Source organism: Cyprinodon variegatus, unplaced genomic scaffold (assembly GCF_000732505.1).
Source record: "Cyprinodon variegatus isolate N-32 unplaced genomic scaffold, C_variegatus-1.0 Scaffold116, whole genome shotgun sequence".
Classification (NCBI taxonomy): domain Eukaryota; kingdom Metazoa; phylum Chordata; class Actinopteri; order Cyprinodontiformes; family Cyprinodontidae; genus Cyprinodon; species Cyprinodon variegatus.
The window spans coordinates 1,217,612-1,236,617 of record NW_015150569.1 but is presented as its reverse complement, the minus strand read 5'-3'; the positions used below and the strand labels follow the sequence as shown (position 1 = coordinate 1,236,617).

The window sequence follows — 19,006 nt, the reverse complement described above, 5'->3', positions numbered from 1 at the left end:
GTTAAGGGACTTAAACTGGGATCCTGTGTTTTGGTCAGATGAGAGCCAGATTCAGCGTTTAGCTACAAAATGGGTTCAGTCTAAATTAAAGATAGAATATGTAGAAAAGCAGCTCATGTACATTGTTAGAAATATGATGCTATGGGACCTTTATTCTGCAAAAGCACCATGTGAGGTAAGTATGGAGTTATACCATGTATTAGCATGGGTATCAAAAGCTTAGCTCTGTGTTTAGTAATTTTTTTCCTTCCTGAATAATTGTGTTGAAACTAATCATGAGATTTTTTAATAGATTTTTTATTGCAGCTTATGCTACGGCATTTAACTTCACATTCATATTAAGGCTTTTCACACATATTTTTCAGTAATTATGGCAGGTGCTGTATATAAGAAGAGGCAACAGAGAAATGCACTGGACAAATCTCAAAGGGATCAGCCTTAAACTCACTAAAACCTTTGTTGATCATTTCTTGTGTATCTAGTTGCACATCCACATCAGCAACACTTTTTTTTCTTTATTCCCAATGCGGTTACCATTTGGCAGGGACGTTTTCCTGTTCTTGTGCAAAAGATCCAAAGCGATGTTCTCGGAGGAAAGCCTTCCCATGACTCCTCACAAAGCTCTCAATGCTCTGCCCCCACCACCGTGCATGTCTGTAGCTGGTGCACTTAAACACGAGCGTCCTGCCAGCAGAATACACATGGATATGAGCATGAGATGAAGTGAAATCATTTAAAGATGTTTGACATACATATGGTGACATACCAGGGTATCAGTTCAATGTCAAAAGTCTAATCTGACCAAAAAGTTACATTAAAAAACAGCTCTTGGTGAAAAGCGTTATTAGAAATATATATATATATTTTTTGTTTTAGCATAGTTTTATTTAAGAAAACTTTAACATTTACCCAGTTAGAAGAAACAATTGTAAGTTTTGTTATGTTTGGCCTCAGGCATAATGCACTATTTATTATTTATGCAGTAAAGCTTAAATATTAAATGACCATCGATAAGAAACAAACATGAGAAGCACAACCTGGAAAGGCTGTCAATGCGGACTCCATGTTGGGTCTCCGTGTCTTTGGAGTCCATCTTGATGCTAAACTCTTTGTCCACCAGCACGACGAAGGAGATGGCCCCCGAGTCTGGCTTCATGTAAAGCAAGAATGAGTCCTTGACCACCAGCCAGCTGCAAAACACACAAGGTTATGTTTGTCAGCATCATTAGCACCACCGTATCTCCTGTGTCTACATTTGCTAGTAGGAACCTCAGCTGAGAGAAGCATTTCTTTCACTTTTTGTTTAGAGGGAAGGGTGTGGGAAGAAAAACCATCAGTATGTCAAATGCTGTAGGTGGTTTGGCTAAGTACTGTGAACGTGTGGGATTTTTGAGTGGATATGTTGTCTTTTGAAAATAACATTCGAAAAATGGTTTGATGGTAGTTTGGATTGGATAAAGGGAAATATGAAAAAGAGTTGATGCTTATTTATATTTCAAAGAATTCTATAACAACCAAGAAGTTTTCTTATGTTAGGAAAGGAGACAAACATTTCTTTAAAGATAAAAGGATCTGAAATAAGTTTTTTATTCGAATGTGTTTTAATTTAAATTTTAATAAACAAATAGCCTCATAAAAATCAATTATACCTTTGTCAAAAAATGAGTGGAAAATTTCCCTTTTGTTATTAGAGCGATGTAACCCTTCTAATAATCACTGAGGGAATATTTGTATCTTGTGGTTTTCTCTATGGCTTTATTCAAGTCTTTGAGGTTGGAAGGCTTTTACTGTCACTCTTATCTTTAGCGCCGTCCACAAGTTCTCTTTTAGATTCTAATTAACACTCTGGCTGTGTCATATATGAAACGTTATTGCTTCCTTTCCTACATCCATTCATCCGTAGTCGTAACATTTATTCCTCCTTAAATTCAGGCTAAAAGTCAATTGATGAAACCAAAACCAAAATCCTGAGCACTAGCAACCCACTGCAAACACATATGATCTACTTCAAGTTCGGAAATTTAGCACAAAAAAACAACATTTTTTCTCTATAAAAGGTTGGAGGTTTATTTTGAGTCAGCAATATACTATATGCTTTGTGCACAGCTTTTTTTTTTTTTTTTTTTAGACAGGTGTCACTTATATTAATCTATTTGTATATGCACTAACATTTAGCTAATCCAAATCTCTCATCAGTTCTATTTTTGTGATATTTTGGAATGTCTATTTTATAGATTTTCTTATCTACTATTAATTGTTTTCATAATAAGCAAGTATTTGCTTTGTTTTTTTGCCTCCGTTAATATTATATTTGTGAATCCAATCAGAATAACTAATGTGTTGATTGTGGGTTTGGTTGCAGATGTAGTGAGAATAAGTAGTAGACATTGGGAGAGATAATAGTCGTGTGCAGGGTTCCACATTTAGGCTCTCTGTCGCTACCGAGGCAAGTTCATAATTCAGTCACCTTACTGACTGTGGAAACAACATTGAATTTCCAAAGGTGCAACAAAACACGGGAGATGAAGATTATTGGTCTGATCATAATAGAAGTTCTTTATAAAGAAATAAGAATTGCTGAGTTTCTAAACAAGGACAAAAAAAACAGCACATGCATATTTCTCAACTTGAATTGAATTATAATTATTATTCTATTTAAAAAGCAATCAAAAAACAAAACAAATTAAAAACATAAATATACAACCCTGAGGCATTAGGGTTTTTGTATGAAGTGTAAAAAAAATAGGTGGAAAAATAAAGCATAAAAATAAAACAAACATGGATGTAAAGAGGGAACATTAGTAACTCACCGTTTTGACCAGCGATAGCAGGCCTGGCCCTGACCACAGCAGTTCATTCCTGGGATACGATGTCCACCAGAGCGCTTGTAGATCATTCCTTCCCTGTTAATCATAGAGAATGGAAAAAATAAAATCCCTTTTCCGAGTTAACCTCTGCCCTGGGTATAAAAGCCATAACTGAAACAGTCAAAAATAAGAAACGTACAGTCCTTTGGGCCCCAAGTCATGAATGAAAGACAGCTGGCTTACATCAATGAACTCCATCTAAAAATACAACAAAAGAAAACAGTCTGGCTTTATGAAGGGATTTTTGTAAAAGGACAATAACTGAGGAAAAAATGACATGGACAAGATATAGAAACAATATGGAAAGAATTTTTTTAATTTAAATTTTTTTTTTTTTTTTTTTTAAATAATATATAATTTGTTAGAAAGAATAGAGAATAAATGGCACAGCAGCAGAACCATCATAAACTAAAAAAACATTCAAATATCTGTGAATTGATGTAGTTACTCACAGTATGGTGATATTTCCGATACATGGCCATCTTTAGAAGTGTGTTTAAATAGTCCTCCAACTGTCTCTATAGAAACACATAAGTTATATTGCATCACAGTTATAATTTTAATGATAAAATCTATGAATATAACCACCAACATGCGTAGAGGTATTGTCAGAGAGGGCTTAAAGAGAACACCAGTTGGCAATGAGTTTAGTGCCATGGCAACAAACGAGTACCAAGCGAACATCGTGCAGTAACTATGTTATTAAAGCGATTCACCAAACTTAGAGATCACAAAGAGGAAGCACAATCAGAACAGTGCAACTTACTCTCCTGCTTGACACTTGCTCATCTCGGACCAGGTCGTCTCCTCCTCCCCTGGGTAAGGAGGGCATCTCCCTCACCTCGCTCTTCCTCATAGTCTTCCTCCTCACAGTGTGGCTGGGGGGCAAAAAACAAATTCTCAAACTGAAAAACACATGCTCACTTGCATAGAGGGAGTATTAATAAAATCTCCAAGTCAAATCGTTTTCACACAAAGGAAGACGATTATGCAATTAAAAACTTTTTGTAGCTCTTCAGTCCTTGTGAAATGCTTGCTTTGTGAATTATGGTCATAGAAAATATAGATAGACTGAGTTACAGCTCTGAATCAGCATAATAGATAAAAAAAGACGTGATGTTGTTTTCCGTATTTCTATTTTTGTAACAGGAAGTGATTCATAAAAAATAAAAACCTTTTGCCCAAAAGCTCTGCACAAAAGGACTGAAAAGCAATTAAAAGGAAATTTGCACACTGAAAACATCAAAAGAGCAAAAAAGCAGTGATATTTTTTCAATAGCCCTTTCATGTTTGAATGTTTTAAAGTGAGTGTTATTTTGGTCTTTATGCCTAAGAATTTAACTCATTCAAAATGTCTGTTTATGTGTTTTTAGTTTAATATTTTAAGTTTTCCTATACAGTAGAGGTCGTGTTGATCCAAGTGACCAAAATTAAACATTATCTACATATTTTTTGTGCATCAGCGCTGCATATATTTAGCATTGATTTGGAGCAGATTGTGAAAGATATGAGTAGCTGAACTTTGAATCTGTATAAATACATTCCTAAAAGGTGCCCTTGTTCCAAATCAAGTATCAGCTCAGGGTCCCCATCACAGCATGTTTGAGTTTAGGCATTCCTGACCGATCCTGTATTGATCCCTTTTGTTAGAACTTTTGCTAGATTTATGTTAGGTTCTCACCCTTCGAATTAACAGTATGGGTAATTTGCTCCGCCAGTCATAGAAAAAAACTTGGGTACTGAACTAATTACCACATCTTGATTCACCCCAACAAATGTGTATAGTTTTTATGCTTTTGCTGCAAGTTTAATAATTTGTTTTAGAAAGACCATGCTGGCAGCAGATTCTACAGTTAGTTTAGCTCTTCAGCAGCCTGACAGAAGCAAAAAGACATAGGTGTACTAAAGAATGTCTAGCCATATATACAACATATTTTATAAATTGTTGTGCTACAACACCAAATCAATTAAGTCTAGATATTAAAATCATCTGTTTGGCAGATTTTCAAGTTTTGTTTGGAGAAATGTAAAGCATTGGGATAAATTACAGTAGAGGCTGCAATTCCTTCTTATATAGTCATGAAGAGGGAACCATATCAGACACAAAACAGGTTATAAGCAAATATCTTCAAAATATTATAAGTTTGTTTTTGCATATCAAACAGTGCACCTTTGAGCACTAATGTATCTACTGTATAATTTCTTTGTTAGTGCCTGCACTAACCTGCGTGATGGAAGTGGTATCCTCATCAGAGTTTTGTATGTCCTCATCTCTCTGTGCAGCTCCAGGAAATGCTTCTCCTTCCTCTTAACCAGCCAGGTAAATTCTCCATGTTTCATCTCGATCTTAAACACGGCTGGCAGAGACTGTAAACACACACATCTCACAATCAGTTAAGAAACAAAAAAAAACAAAAAAAACCTCATCATTTAAGATGATTAAAAGTGTACCAGAATACCTTGTTGACACTCCGGTGTTGTGATAAGTTGAAGCGGTCCTGTGCAGTGGTGAACCGTTCCACCTCTAAGATCTTGGCAGTAATAGGCACAGTGGGTAGGTAGACCCGTGCATTGGCCTCTCTAAAGCCCACTGTTCCATACACGGCTGAAAACGGTATGCGGCAGTCCCCTAGGAGCAAAACCAACAGCAGGTGGTTAATGTTAAGCCTGTTCTTACATGTAGGAGATGTCCAGGCTTCTCAGAAGCGAGTAGGCTGCATTGCTAATTCTTCCTTGGTGCAATATTTTTCTGTAATACGATTGCTTGGAGTTAAGGGTGATAAACATTGAATAGAAAAACTTTTATTGTCCCCTAGCAGGAACATTTTTGCATGATAATGGTAAAAAAATGAAGAAGTAGACAGAACACACCAAACTTACAGACTGGATGAAATGATTTAAAGCAGAGGTAACCAATTAAAAATCAGCGGAGTCCAAAAAAAGAAAATCAACCAGTAAAGGTCCTGCGACATTTTTAATTATAATTTGTTACTTTAACAGAATTTAACACTGAAATAAAATGAGGTTTTTATATATTGAATTTTAAATAAAAAAAAAATAAAAAAATTTTTCCATTTTAAAATCTGAAGTGTTTTTTGAAGTGGAGAACAACAATTGTTCGGTTTGGTATATAGACAATTTCCTGATTCACATATTTTATAAAACACCTGAACTGACCGTTTCTTTTTTCTTTCTTTTTTCTGGCTTAATGAGAGCAGTGGGCTTTAGGCTGCCCTGCAAGGCTTTAAACCTGGGTTTGAATGGAGACAAAGCCATTCTAAAGCACATATCAAAGTGCTCATTTTGTGCCTGGATGGATATATTTATTTTTGATTATGGTAATGGTGGAGAATCCTGCTTCACAGCAGTAGCCAAAAGTGTTAAAAATGTGCAGGGTCAACTTCAAGCACACCATTTCACTTTTCTTTCACTAGTTCACCGCAACTCTTTCAGCAGTCCATACTTTCTCTGCTCTCTTTTTCTCATCGTCTTCTCTTTCTTTCCCATCGCCCGGCTTGCCACAGGTTTGCCTGCTGTGTCTAAAAGTAGCAGCAGCAGCAACCCAGACTGACAGCTCATTGGCTCATTTGTATCACGTGTAGCCTGGAAAGCGGCGCAAGTGAAGTTAGACACTGTTGTCGGACAACTGATCTGATAATTTTTTAATGTTTTAAACCAGGTTGGGTCCGGATCAGCCAGCAGGTGGGTCTGGATCCGGACTACGGTCCGCTAATCCGTGACCTCTGCTATAAAGCTTGGCCAACCCTTTTTCTTTTAACTACAATGAACTACTGCTACAAAATACAAAACACATAAGATGGTTGATTTTACCTGAGAGTAAAAGATAAGGTTTTTAGTTGTGTGACCTGCAACCCGAAAAACCTCAACCTCCTTAGCATTCCACTTTACTGACCCGTCTTGTAAATAGCATCAGTGTTGTGACTCCAGTCCAATAGGGGTCCTTCACATAGTAAACATTTTAACAAGTGTACAAAACATACTTTATTTGGACAAGCCGCCCGCAATCACCATGATCAAAGTGTACAAATAAATGAATGAATAAATAATGAATGAATAAATAAAAAATGTTTCTGCTTTTTCACTACCCTAGTTGTTGCAGCTGGGACTAAGAATCTAATAATAATAATAATTTAACTTTAATTAACTTTAATCTCACAATGGAGAAATTCTCTTCTGCACCTTAACTCATCCCCTTGGGGAGCAGTGGGATGCCACTGTGCAGTGCCTGGGAAGCAACAGGTTGAGGGTCTTACTCAGGGACCCAGAGTGCAGGCTGTGGGCCTTCAACACAGGACCTCAGGATGCCAAGCAGAGTGTCCTGCACACTAGACTGCCACTTCTACAAATATGAACATAGGAGGAATTTGAAAGGTAAATTATTGTTGAATATTATACTGCTGAGTACTTTTAAATGTGCTATAATAAGGTATGTATAAAATCAATAGGTTATTAAATAAAACAACTAATAGTCATCTCTTTCATGGTGTAAGTACAGTAAATGTGTCATAATATGAGCGACAGGGTCATCATTTACATAGTGTACATCAGTTTGTCACCCCTCCCCCCCTCCCTCAAGTAGATGTTTAGTACACTTGTGAAAATTAACAACCCTTAACTCATAAGAGTAAAGAAAACATTTATTTTATATCGAAAGTGAGAGTTTAACTTCAATAACATCTCTTGTAGACAGTTTTTTTTCTTTTGCCCATATACAACAAAGCATTAGTGTCACTTGGGAAGAAAAATTAGGAGTGAGTATTTTTGTTGCTCACCCCTTGTAAGGAATAGCAGTGAAGAATGGCAGGACAAACACTTTAATCATATTAAATTTTCTTTACTGGTAACAACCAACAGTAGTTTCAGGAAGTTAGGGAATTTTTCAGACTGTAGTTGGTAACCACATTTCTTCAGGTCAATCATTGTAGAGGTAAAAGCATAAACTTACTCACACATATTCAAATATGGGAGAACAGTTTCAGCACTTGCTCCATTGTTTGCCCATGTTTGCAACATGTTCAAGCAGAAAAACTAGAATCTGTAAAAGAACATTCTGCAGTTCGCTAGTCTGTGTTGTTTTATTTTAAGGAACCAGATTAATTTTCCTAGCTCTCATAAATGTCAGTTTATTCCATGATAGATTAGTAAATACACACCCAAGTAGTTCCCATCATAGTCGATCTCCTCTCCCTCCTCGAGGTCCAACTCTCTGGCATCCAAGCTTTCCACAAGGTCGGCCATGTTGATACCGTCATATGTGTCCGAAGCTGCTGAGGTGTCAGAAACTTCAGAATTCACCAGGTCAAGTTTACTGGTAGTTGGCTGATCCTTGCCAAGCATGCTTAGCAGTCAGACCCTGGAGCAGGGCACACCTGTAGAAATAGAGAAATCATTATGACATTACAGTCATTTCCTCGTGAATGGATTTAAGATTAATACATTCACTTCCTTAAGTCCACACTCCCACATGGGAGGGTCAGTTTTTTGACTTTTGATCTCAATGATCACATTCTAACCCAGTTGCTCTATTTTGAGTCAGAAAACCATCATAAGTATTTATGTAGTCTCTCAGACAAACGTGCACAAAAAAACACAAATACCATTCACACAGCTATGGTAAGATGACTATAGACTAGCCATTGAACTTGGTTAGTTAGCTTTTTTCTAGTTAAAATAGTAAGATCATTAACTGGCTCCTGTAAAAAAAGGAAAAAACAGCTCTTAGTTTCGTGGAAAAATTAGGTGTGATCAATTTTATTATCATTGCCCTCAGAGAGGAAAAACTTTAAAGGCAGCTGATAAGATTAAAGATGAATTACTTTATATAGAACTTGAGTGCAGTGCGTCACGCATCACTCCACCTTATCAAATTCTTTTTGATCTACTTATCAAGTATATAATTATAATTGTTTTTCACCTTTAAACAAGACAGACTAAAGCTCATGGATAAAACAACTGGTCTGGCTCTGCTTGTTCAAGATCCTCTTGTTAAAGTTTAAAAATCCTTTCAAATGGACCTTTCCATAAGATAATGGACCTGTTGTTTTCGTTAATCTGAGGAGTGGGGATGGGTTGGAGGGTCGTAAAACTGTTTTGTAACAATCTGCTTTTATATATATGCAGAAAAATGGATTTAAAATTTTCAAAGGCCAAATGATTTGTAACAGAAGCTGTATGTATCGGTGGGAATCTGTCACATCCAACACACATTGTTAAGGTTCTCCAGACCAGTCAGACTGAGGAGATTTGTTTTTCTCATGTGCATAGGAAAGATTTTTAAGAGGCTATATGTCAGGCTTTTACTTTTGCTTTGGAGAAAATGCATTTGTTATTTAACCATTTTCCTTGGTCCACAGAGAAGAATCTGGAGGAATGTCTCCCTGAAAAACCCAACCAGTACTCAAAAGGAACTCCTGCAGCTGTTTATGTGTTGCTGTGATGCTAAGTAGGTACTTGATTTTACTTTTTAATATCTGAAAGAAAATTTCTTTTTGCATTGTATACGGGTGGCAGAGGAAATCATTTTATAAGTGTGAATCCCTCACTGATTGCACATATGCAATCAATGCAATTGTAGTGCAGGCTACTAACTTTAACATTATAATTTTCTCTGCTAATGGGGTTCACTCTGTAGATCTTCCAGTTTCCGTCAGCCACTAAGAGTGTTCCCCAACAAGGTGTGTTTTTTCCAAGCGCGTCCACGGGACGGCTAGTAAACAGAAGCACGGCAGATAACAACGGGAAAGTCGGGATACCTCTGCGGTCACTGCAAATACAGCAAAATAACCTGAAAGGGTCACAAAGGAGAAAGAGAAGAAAAACTTGTAATGCAAGAATGACCAATGAAGGAACAAAGCTTGGGTCAAGAAGGTTAGAGGCGGGGCATACACTTCAAACTAAACTGTTCTCCTCACTCAGTTTAAAACTGTGCAGAATCATACACAGAGCCTTTGACTGCTTTCTGTCTTATAGGTTATAGAAACACAACTTTAGTTATATCATTCAAATTAATTATATACATTTTGAAAAATCCTGGGTGTTCACCAGTAAAGACTGAGTGGAAGGTGTTTCAACGAAGTACGAGTTTATAGAACTGAACACTTGGTTAGTAAGGTTAAGGCAGATTCTTTTTTTCCTTTTAAATTTCTACCTAACAGATTTTTTTGTCTTTCAGTTGAATTTAAACGGATTTATGTTACATTAATGGTGGAAAAACTTCACATTGCTAAATCCACATTGTTAAATCTCTATATGTTCATCCCTAATTTGTTCTTTGACAACATCTTTGACTATGAAGTTATTTTTTTTTCCTCATTACATATCTTTTTTATATAATTTTTCTACTTGACTGTCTAATCCACTTTCATCTAATCCATATTTGATGCTGTGAAACAGTCTATGATTACAGTAGCTCAAAGTAGTAAATTAGCTGAACTAATTAGGAAATTGGTCTAACCCACTTGTTGTTCAAGGCTTCTGAAGGGTGAATGGAGTGAATTTTTGGCAGGAAAAGCATCTTTTTACGTTGTATACCTAAGCAGCGGATGACATTTCAGGTTCACTTTAAATTCCAACGACAGGACCAAACTTTCTTTTTTCTCTCAATTTGTAATCTTAGGGATGCCTTTTTTCTGTTCATGGTCACTGGTCATGGTGTCTAGAATCTCTATCAACACCCTGAACATTATAGTTAATTTACCACTCTTCCCTAGAGACACATACACAGACACATCCCTGAAGATAATTAGTACTGTCTTTTATTACCTTCGACTAAGGTGTTGAAATAAAAGATAACAAGATCAGCTCTAAATGAACAATAGAGAAGACAACAACATTATGCTCCCAGATTCCCAAAGCTTGGACAGTTCTTTCTGTTCTCATTATGGACATTATCATATAGGCATTTTTATTTTTCTAAAAATTTTGTAACCCATGGCATGATTACCTGACAGTTGTGCTAACCCACAAACATTCTTGAACAACTTCTTGCTTAAACTTAAGTGAACATGGGTTTCATTTTTGTTTAGCAGGTAATACCTTGGAACAGTTTCTAGTACAGTATATCTATCCATCTATCCTAACTGTCAGTTCTAACATCAGCAAGCTGGCTTTAGCTTTTATAGATAACTAAAACCTAACATGTCCTCTTTAAATTTGCTTATGAATCTATTTTGTCAAAGAAGGCTTTAAAATTGGAAAAAGGAAAATCAATAAAACCAAAAAAACAAAAACAAAGAGGATATGGGAGGAACAGAGCAGTCATATTGCTATGAACAAACAGAAGAGCTGTGGAGCAACCCAACAAGGAGAATAAGCAAAACAAACACCGGGGAGATGTTATCCCTAATAAAAGAAATCTGATAGTTTTCTCTGCTGAATAATTTATTTATGACCTTCATGTGAAATGTATTTCATTACCAATTCTTAGAGAAATTCAACGTTTTTCATGGTAATTCTAAACTGTTATGGTTCTTGTAGTTCAAACATTATGCTGCAGTCCCATGAGCATTTAATGTGAGGGTGAGTAAGATCCTAGCACACTATAATCCACCTTTTTCTCTCGGGGGGGAAAAAGCTGACACAAAGGGAACACCCATTCATGTGCAATACCCTCTGAGCTCAGTGGTTAGTCATTCATGCTTGTGAGTCCATTATTAAAGTTGCCAGAAAGTGTGTAGCAAAACATTAGAAATAGAACAGGTCTCAGGAGGAGTGAAACAAGAGGAAAAGCAAAGAAAGAGAGAGTCAGAGACAAAAACCCTTTATAAAAGCTACCTAAGGCGTGACCACATTTCCACAGGCATTCCATTGTCAGTGGGAGAGAAAGTCCTTTGATTTTAAAGTGTTCCGTTACTGTTTAATATACCTCTTATTTCTCAAAAAAATAGTAATTTTAAAATAGCTTTTTAAACACATTGGCCATTTTGGGATTACCACTATGGACCAGTCATTATGGGATAGTTCAGATAGACCAGAAGATGTTTGTTCAAATAAGTTTTTATGCTCATTGAATGCTGGGATGAAATAGTGAATACCACAATTTCCCTTAGTTATATATTAGCTCTCTCAGTGTGTAAATATCCCCAAAACCACTGCTGCCATCTATATTCTTTCTTCTTTATCAGTTCCCCATTGTTATTTTTCCTTCATGTGCAGCAAATTTGTTTTTGTTCTTCTCGTGTTCAAGCTTGCGTTTTCATTTTGTATTTCCTTGACACTTGACTTCAGAGTACTTCATTTGATTCATGTGGACAAAATAAGAAAATGCTTAATTTGATACTGCAGCTGCATAAGTAGTTGTATGAGGATCTTCTTCAAAATAAAAGCATGATAAATATAAAAAAAAAATTAAGGTAAAAATAAGAAAGTATTCTTTTTTGTGTCCGTTAAATAACAGTTACATTTTGTGGGATAGTAGTTAAGTGTACAATTTTGTGTTAGTACTTGAGGAAATTTCTTCTTCCACCACAAATTCTGTTATAATGAATACAAGACAGACACACAAACACATGCTACACAGACAGATAAAGGTTGAACAGTAAACATTCCCACACTAGGGAACAAGATCTATCATGTTCACACAGTCAAACGAGTCGCTGTAAGTCAGGCAGGTTGCAGCTCCAAGATGCCAATTGTGACTCTGAAATTAGATATTTACTCGATTTTATTAGAAGGCACTCTTTAAATTGGATCTTTTTTGTGTGTCAACTCAGTTCCCTCTTGCAAGAATTATGGCCTTTACTGAGTAATTTGACCACAAATACATATTTGAAGTTTTAACAGTTTTAACAACTTTGGTAACAACAGAAGCTCAATAACAGTTTTTAGTCAGTAAACCTGCAAATAACTTTAGTACATAGAGAGAAACTAACAAGCACTCTTCCTTTCTGATATTAAGATATTCAAAGCATGTTTTCTGCAAAAAATGGGAACTATGGTAAAAAAAAAAAATGAATGATCAAGTAAGGGTATTCCTCTGTACATTCTTAATCCCGCACATTGTGTCCTGCATGAAAAGACAAAAAGCTTTTTTCCTGGCGAGAAAGACATTTAATTAGTGAAGAAGAAAGTACGCATGTCCTTCTAGTGTCCAAAAAATGGGTGAGCTCCGAGGAAGTAACCCGATAAAGAGGAGAGATTTTACCAGAAATCTTTTTTTTGTTAGAATTTAATTCCCCCATTCTATTCTATTCTATTCTATTCTATTCTATTCTATTCTATTCTATTCTAAACATTTTAACAACTGGAATCCATGATCAAGCCAATCCAGCAGCCTGCCAAGACGTGAGGTACATCCTGGACAGGTCATCATCACAGGTCAACCTAAATATGGTCAAAATGTTAGTTTTTCTTTGTAGAGCTTTTGTCACAACTGACCACCTTGATAAAAAATTGAATGGGTTATTTTAATGCTACATCTTTAATGTGATTTTTATGTAAAAATAATCTGTCTTCTAGCTGTATGTAAAATGGCCCAAGGATGAATAGTGGATGCAGCATGCTGCTAATGCTATTGTGGATATATAAACATTTAACCACCGCTTACATTACAAGGAAAATGGACAAACCCTGTAAGGGTTTAGGAGTCCTTCAAAAAAATTATATGGGGTACCAGAACTGCTGACATGTTTCCATAGGTCTGTAAACTACTGCTGCTTCTCGGACCTTAATCTGGCTGGAACTTGCTGTTGTGTTAGCTCCCTTTTTTGTTCTAAAAAAAACAACAGAAATAAAAAAGTTGTTAAAAAATAACTGTTCCTGTAAATGGGATGTACTTTTTTCCTTTTAAACAATGTATACCATAACTTTTTTTAAAGAGTCAATCTTGAAATGATTTGCACAAACTTTTCTTTAACAATGTGGCTAGGACACTGTCACCAATAGAAAGAAGAAGGGAGCCATGCAGCTTTTGTTTTCAGTGACAGGTTTTTTTGGCCAAAAGCCTTTCTAGCAGAAAGTATAGTATAAATCATAGTATAGTATAAATCATACAATGCTCCTCTTCAAAGAAATAAGTGGGTGGAGCTCTGTTTGGGTTACTAGGTGAGTAGCTGGGATCTCCTGGGGTTGCTATGTGAGGTGCAGTCTCTGTGGATTGTAGCGTAATAAACAAGACATTTTTTGCAAAAAGGGAATTTTTGCAAAATAGGTCTCCTTTAACTTGGCACAATTGAGTTTTGCTCTAATGCAAATCAGAATTAGAAAACATATTGTTGAATCTGCAACTTCACATTTTAAAAACAGCCACAATTTAAAAAACAAGAACGAAAACTCAAATTAAATGTCATTGTTGAAAAGTCTGTTTCAATCAGAAAATTTGTGGCAGTCATGACCCAACACACAGAATATCAATTCAATTCAATTCAGTTTATTTATATAGCGCCAAATTCACAACACCTTGTCACCTTGTCATCTCAAGGCACTTTACAGTTCAACCAGATCATACAGTCAAATTGATACAAAGTTTTCTATCTAAGGAAAACCAGTTGATTGCATTGACTCATTGACTCAAATACAATCCAATACAATATCAGTCACCTCCAACAGGCTTAATCCACTCAGAGGTTAAAAATCATGAGACCTGGAAGGCCATTTTGTTCAAAGTATGTTGACTTTAATACAAGTAGTGCAAGTATTACCATTACCACAGAGAGAAAAGTATAAACCTATCTGTATTCTGCATACAGTAGGCAACCTGAGAGGAAAATTATCTCTCTTTTCCATTCTGATGGAACTCCTACTTCCTGCTTCCTGTCCTGTTGTCATGGTGATAATTCGAACAGCTACAGAGCAAGCTGCTTATAAATAAATATATCAACACAAGCAGTTTCGAACATCCGCCTCTGTTTTTGTGCAGTGGGCTCCTCAAAATATTCATTAATGGGAGAGCAACTGTGAAGCATCAAAATGTCTTCTACATGTGGTATAAGACATACAAAAGTGAAGAAAACAGGCACTTATTTGTTTGGCAGGAGAGAAATTAAATTTTTTACCATAAAATGTATGGTTTCTTATGTAAAAAAATTACGGTAAAAATTTTTAGGAAATGCTCACTGATCAACATGAAGATTCATGCCACTTGTACTGCTGGTAATTTGATCACCTGCCTCAATAAGCAGTTTGCTGAAATAAAATGTGACCTTTGTACAATGTTATATTTCAAACTATGCTGAATTTCCAGATAAGAAAGGGTCTGGTTGCGATTGTAGCAAGTAAAATATAATATACTGGTAGTTATGTGTAGCACTGACCACTGTAGTAAGTACATCTTTTTGGTACTGGGCTGAACTTCCGTGATACAGAGATTCAGCTACAGTACACAGTCACTGCAGCTTTGAACATACGCGATGCAAATCCTTACCTCCAAAGTCCAAAGGTGCTTTGTTGTATTGAGATTTAGCGAATTTGGATGTCGATGGACTACAATAAGCGTATTGACACTTTCACGAAACCAGTTTCGGATAATTTGAACTTTATGAGTACATGGACTGTCCTACAAAAATCAGTTATCAGGAAGACCCTATCATCTAAAAATTACACCTCAAATCTAGACTTATTTTAATAAGCAAATATATTTTTATATTTTATATATTTTTTTTACAGAGAACCAGCATGTGTGAACTATTTCCTCAGTTTTTTGAGTAGTTGACAAGAGTGGGGCCTGTGTGAGCTTCTGCTCCCAAAGGCAATCAGCTTCTAGGCTTCACATGTTGAATAGAATAGAATAGAATAGAATAGAATAGAATAGAATAGAAAATCCCTTTATTGTCCCACAATTGGGAAATTGTGGAGTTTGCAGAAACAAAAAAGGTTACGGTAGAAATTGACACACAATGTGCACCTTAGAAAAGTTTGTAGGAATAACACATAGGGAAAAAAAGAAATAGAGTATTGTACAGTGTGTTGTTTTTAAAATATAAATACTTTGTATCTGGATATATAGAGATGTTCTGCTTCTCCTGGTTGGAACACTCATAAGTTAAGCACCTGCCGCATAGAGATGCACATTTTTTTTACTTTTGATCTGTTTTCCATACTTGAATTCAGATATCAGAGTATTCTGACACCAGAGCTCTGTTTGTTTAAAAGTTATTTTGTTGATTTTGTAAGAGACCATTATAGGCTCCTGTCCACAAACAAGTAAGATATGTGTCAGTGTACACATCTATATTCCAAAATAAGACTTGACATTAATTTAGGACAAAAATATTAAGTCAAAAAGTGTAAATATGGGCGTGCTTTGGTGATGCAGTGGTTAGTGCACATGACCCATGCATGGAGGTCTTAGTCCTCGACACTGCCGACACGGGTTCGAATCCGAACGTGTAAATATATTAAGAGGAAAAATTCCACAGTGAAAACAAATATGCAGCCATAAAGATTGTAATTGATTCCAATAAAGGGGTAACTTTTTTCTGTCCATGACATTTTTTAACCTAACTTCAGCTTATAGAAATACATAGCATACGTCTGCCTCTGTGATCAAGTCTAATTTCAACAAAACCCAATTTAGAATTTTCTTCAATATCAGGACCAAAACAGATTTCATAATTTCTCTCATCTGTTTCAAATCAATCTGCCCATTCAGAAAACCAGTTATAAAACCTCCATTCAATTCAATGTAGATGATGTATGTTTGGCAAAAGAAAATTTGTTTAAACCCTTTCATCCCCATTATAATATGGGCAAATATTTAAAAAGATACTGATTACAGATTAACATGCACACTACAAAGTCAATCAGAATTTGTAGAAGCACATGAGTGATTGCTCCCCACATTGCTCCCCGGGGCACTGCACAATGGCAGCCCACTGCTCCCCAAGGAGATGGGTTAAATACAGAGGTAAATTTATCAAATGTGAGATCACATAAACTCAACCCACTACTTCTTCTGAATCAAAGACTGTTTGCTGTTATTATGTTGGTATTTCCAGACCAAGTCAGTGACGGTCCTATGGAGCTGCCCAAACATAAAAACACAACAGTGTCTTTTCTCATTGGCAAATATGCTGCTTTGACACTTTCAGGTGTAATTAATCTACCCTGTTATATAAAGAATGAAAATTTAAGAGAAAAACCACAGGTATAGTAAATTCCTACAGTTCAGCTTCTTGCCAGACTAGGCTAAAGGCCATACTACCAACCCTTCGTCTCCAAACCATCTGCTTTCATCTGTTCTCTCATCATTAGGCTTCTTCTATAGCAATGGTGCATACACTTTTCCTCAACAACAAGTTGTTAGCCAAATAGTATTTTCAGTTTGAGCAAAAGCAAAACAGGAAAAGATTAATATTAAAATCTCTAGTTTCTCCTTGATAGCAAACAGAAGGGCAGCTTTTTTTATGAGAGAACATAACATAAAAGGCACTAGTTCATTGTTTGATACTTTAAAATCCTTGTGGCTCTAGAGCTTTTGGTTGCAAGCCCTTGGTCTATCTGATGAAAAATGTGATCCTGTCTTATTACAGCTGAAGCTGAAAGTTTTTAAATCAGTGTTAAAGGTAAAAAAAGTCAATCGGTTACAGTTTCTTTGCCAGTACATATAGGAAATTAATTTAACATTTTTATTTCTGTACAGGGGCCATAACAAGGGAAAGAGCCAATTATACAGGAGTACTGGCCCCTGTTGGCCCCTGTCTATAACCAGCCATCTGTATTCGGGTGAAAAATAAAATGCCTACTGTGGACGTGCCATTTACTGTGTCACTTTAAATAATTATTTGCCACGACAACGATTTCTTTTCTATTTATAATAATACACACTAGTGGTTAAAGTTAAATATTTCTCGTTGCCTCGGATGAATTCTTGTACAATCAATACCATTAATGTTTTACAACCATTCATGTCAATAACAGATGGAGGGAGCATCAACCAAAGTAATAAAGGCATATTGTTCAGTTTTTGTTATTTATGATATCTAATTTGGTGCCATTGATTTTCCAAAGGTTTATTGTAATATTACATACTTCCCCTTTGTGGTTTTACAACATGGGGAGATGAGAAGTGTAATTTATGAGCGTGTGTTTTTGAAGCAGGGCTTTCAATAGCTTGGTTTCAGTTGCAGAGATTGGCCCTTAGAGACAGAAAAAAAAGAGGAAAAATCCCTCTGTGCGAATCTAAAACTATTTCATATTAGTTTAATACTGTCAAATATTAAGTTGCATCATGAAGTAATGCATTTGGCAGATAAATGCTATTTTTTCCTTATCAGTGTGGGAAGAGTTTGGCCCAGAAGTTAAGTGTCCTTCACTAGTTTTTCTGAATCTTCTTTCTCTAACACTCGTTGAAATGTTTTGAAAATAGCAGATTTTTTAGGCTTAAAGCACTCAGTTTTTGCTAATCACAGTCAAAATAACTGCTTCACTGAAATGGGAATACAATTATTTCTGCTATAAGAAGCAGAAAGCTTTTTTCCCGCCCTACACTATAAGGATTTGGCCATGAGGGGGATGCCTCTGGGGATTTTGTTGGACTCATGGGAAGAATCCCACTGTATCCCTGATTTGAATGCCTTAGACTAGTTTAGCTTTTCTTTAAAACATTCTTTACTGTTTTACAGAGATTTTGTGTTTGGATGCCACTGGCCAATTTTCATTATTTTCCAATTAACATTGAAAGCCTTATGAATTAAAGTCTTATGCGTTTTTGAAAATCTAGAAAGGAACACAAATGTTCTCTCTTACACTCAACATTATTTGTAAATTTATTCTTATGGTGTTCATGATGATTTTGTTACCATGGAAGAATAACAAACTAGGGCTTTATTGGCTTTTATTAGGTTTTCTCAGGTTTGCTGCAGGGAGACTGGAAAGTTAAAACAAGCTGTTTTTTTTTTAAGGGTTCAGCTACATTCCAACCTATGTTCTCCCACAGGGAAAGATGCAGCTGTGTCTGTCCTGGTACTAGAGCTTGTCTGCATTGAGGATAAGAAAGAGGTCTTGGAGGTTTTTCTCCAGAAGTCCTGCCTGAAAGAGGATGAAAAGCAAACACAAAACTGAGGGGAACTAGGGTACCATTTCAGTGGGATGGATGGATGGATGGATGGATGGATGGATGGATGGATGGATGGATGGATGGATGGATGGATGGATGGATGGATGGATGGATGGATGGATGGATG

General features: G+C 36.1%; 1 protein-coding gene across 1 annotated transcript in view; it reads right to left on the bottom strand.

Moving 5' to 3' along the window:
• The window catches only part of LOC107085128 (phospholipase D1-like), a 47,100-nt gene that overhangs the window by 22,717 nt on the left and 5,377 nt on the right, over positions 1-19,006 (bottom strand). Inside the window, 9 exon segments of the mRNA XM_015375300.1 lie at positions 535-684; positions 1,038-1,190; positions 2,811-2,903; positions 3,007-3,065; positions 3,320-3,385; positions 3,634-3,745; positions 5,092-5,234; positions 5,327-5,496; positions 8,042-8,257. Coding sequence (XP_015230786.1) covers positions 535-684; positions 1,038-1,190; positions 2,811-2,903; positions 3,007-3,065; positions 3,320-3,385; positions 3,634-3,745; positions 5,092-5,234; positions 5,327-5,496; positions 8,042-8,225 — 1,130 coding nt within the window. The 5' untranslated portion in view covers positions 8,226-8,257.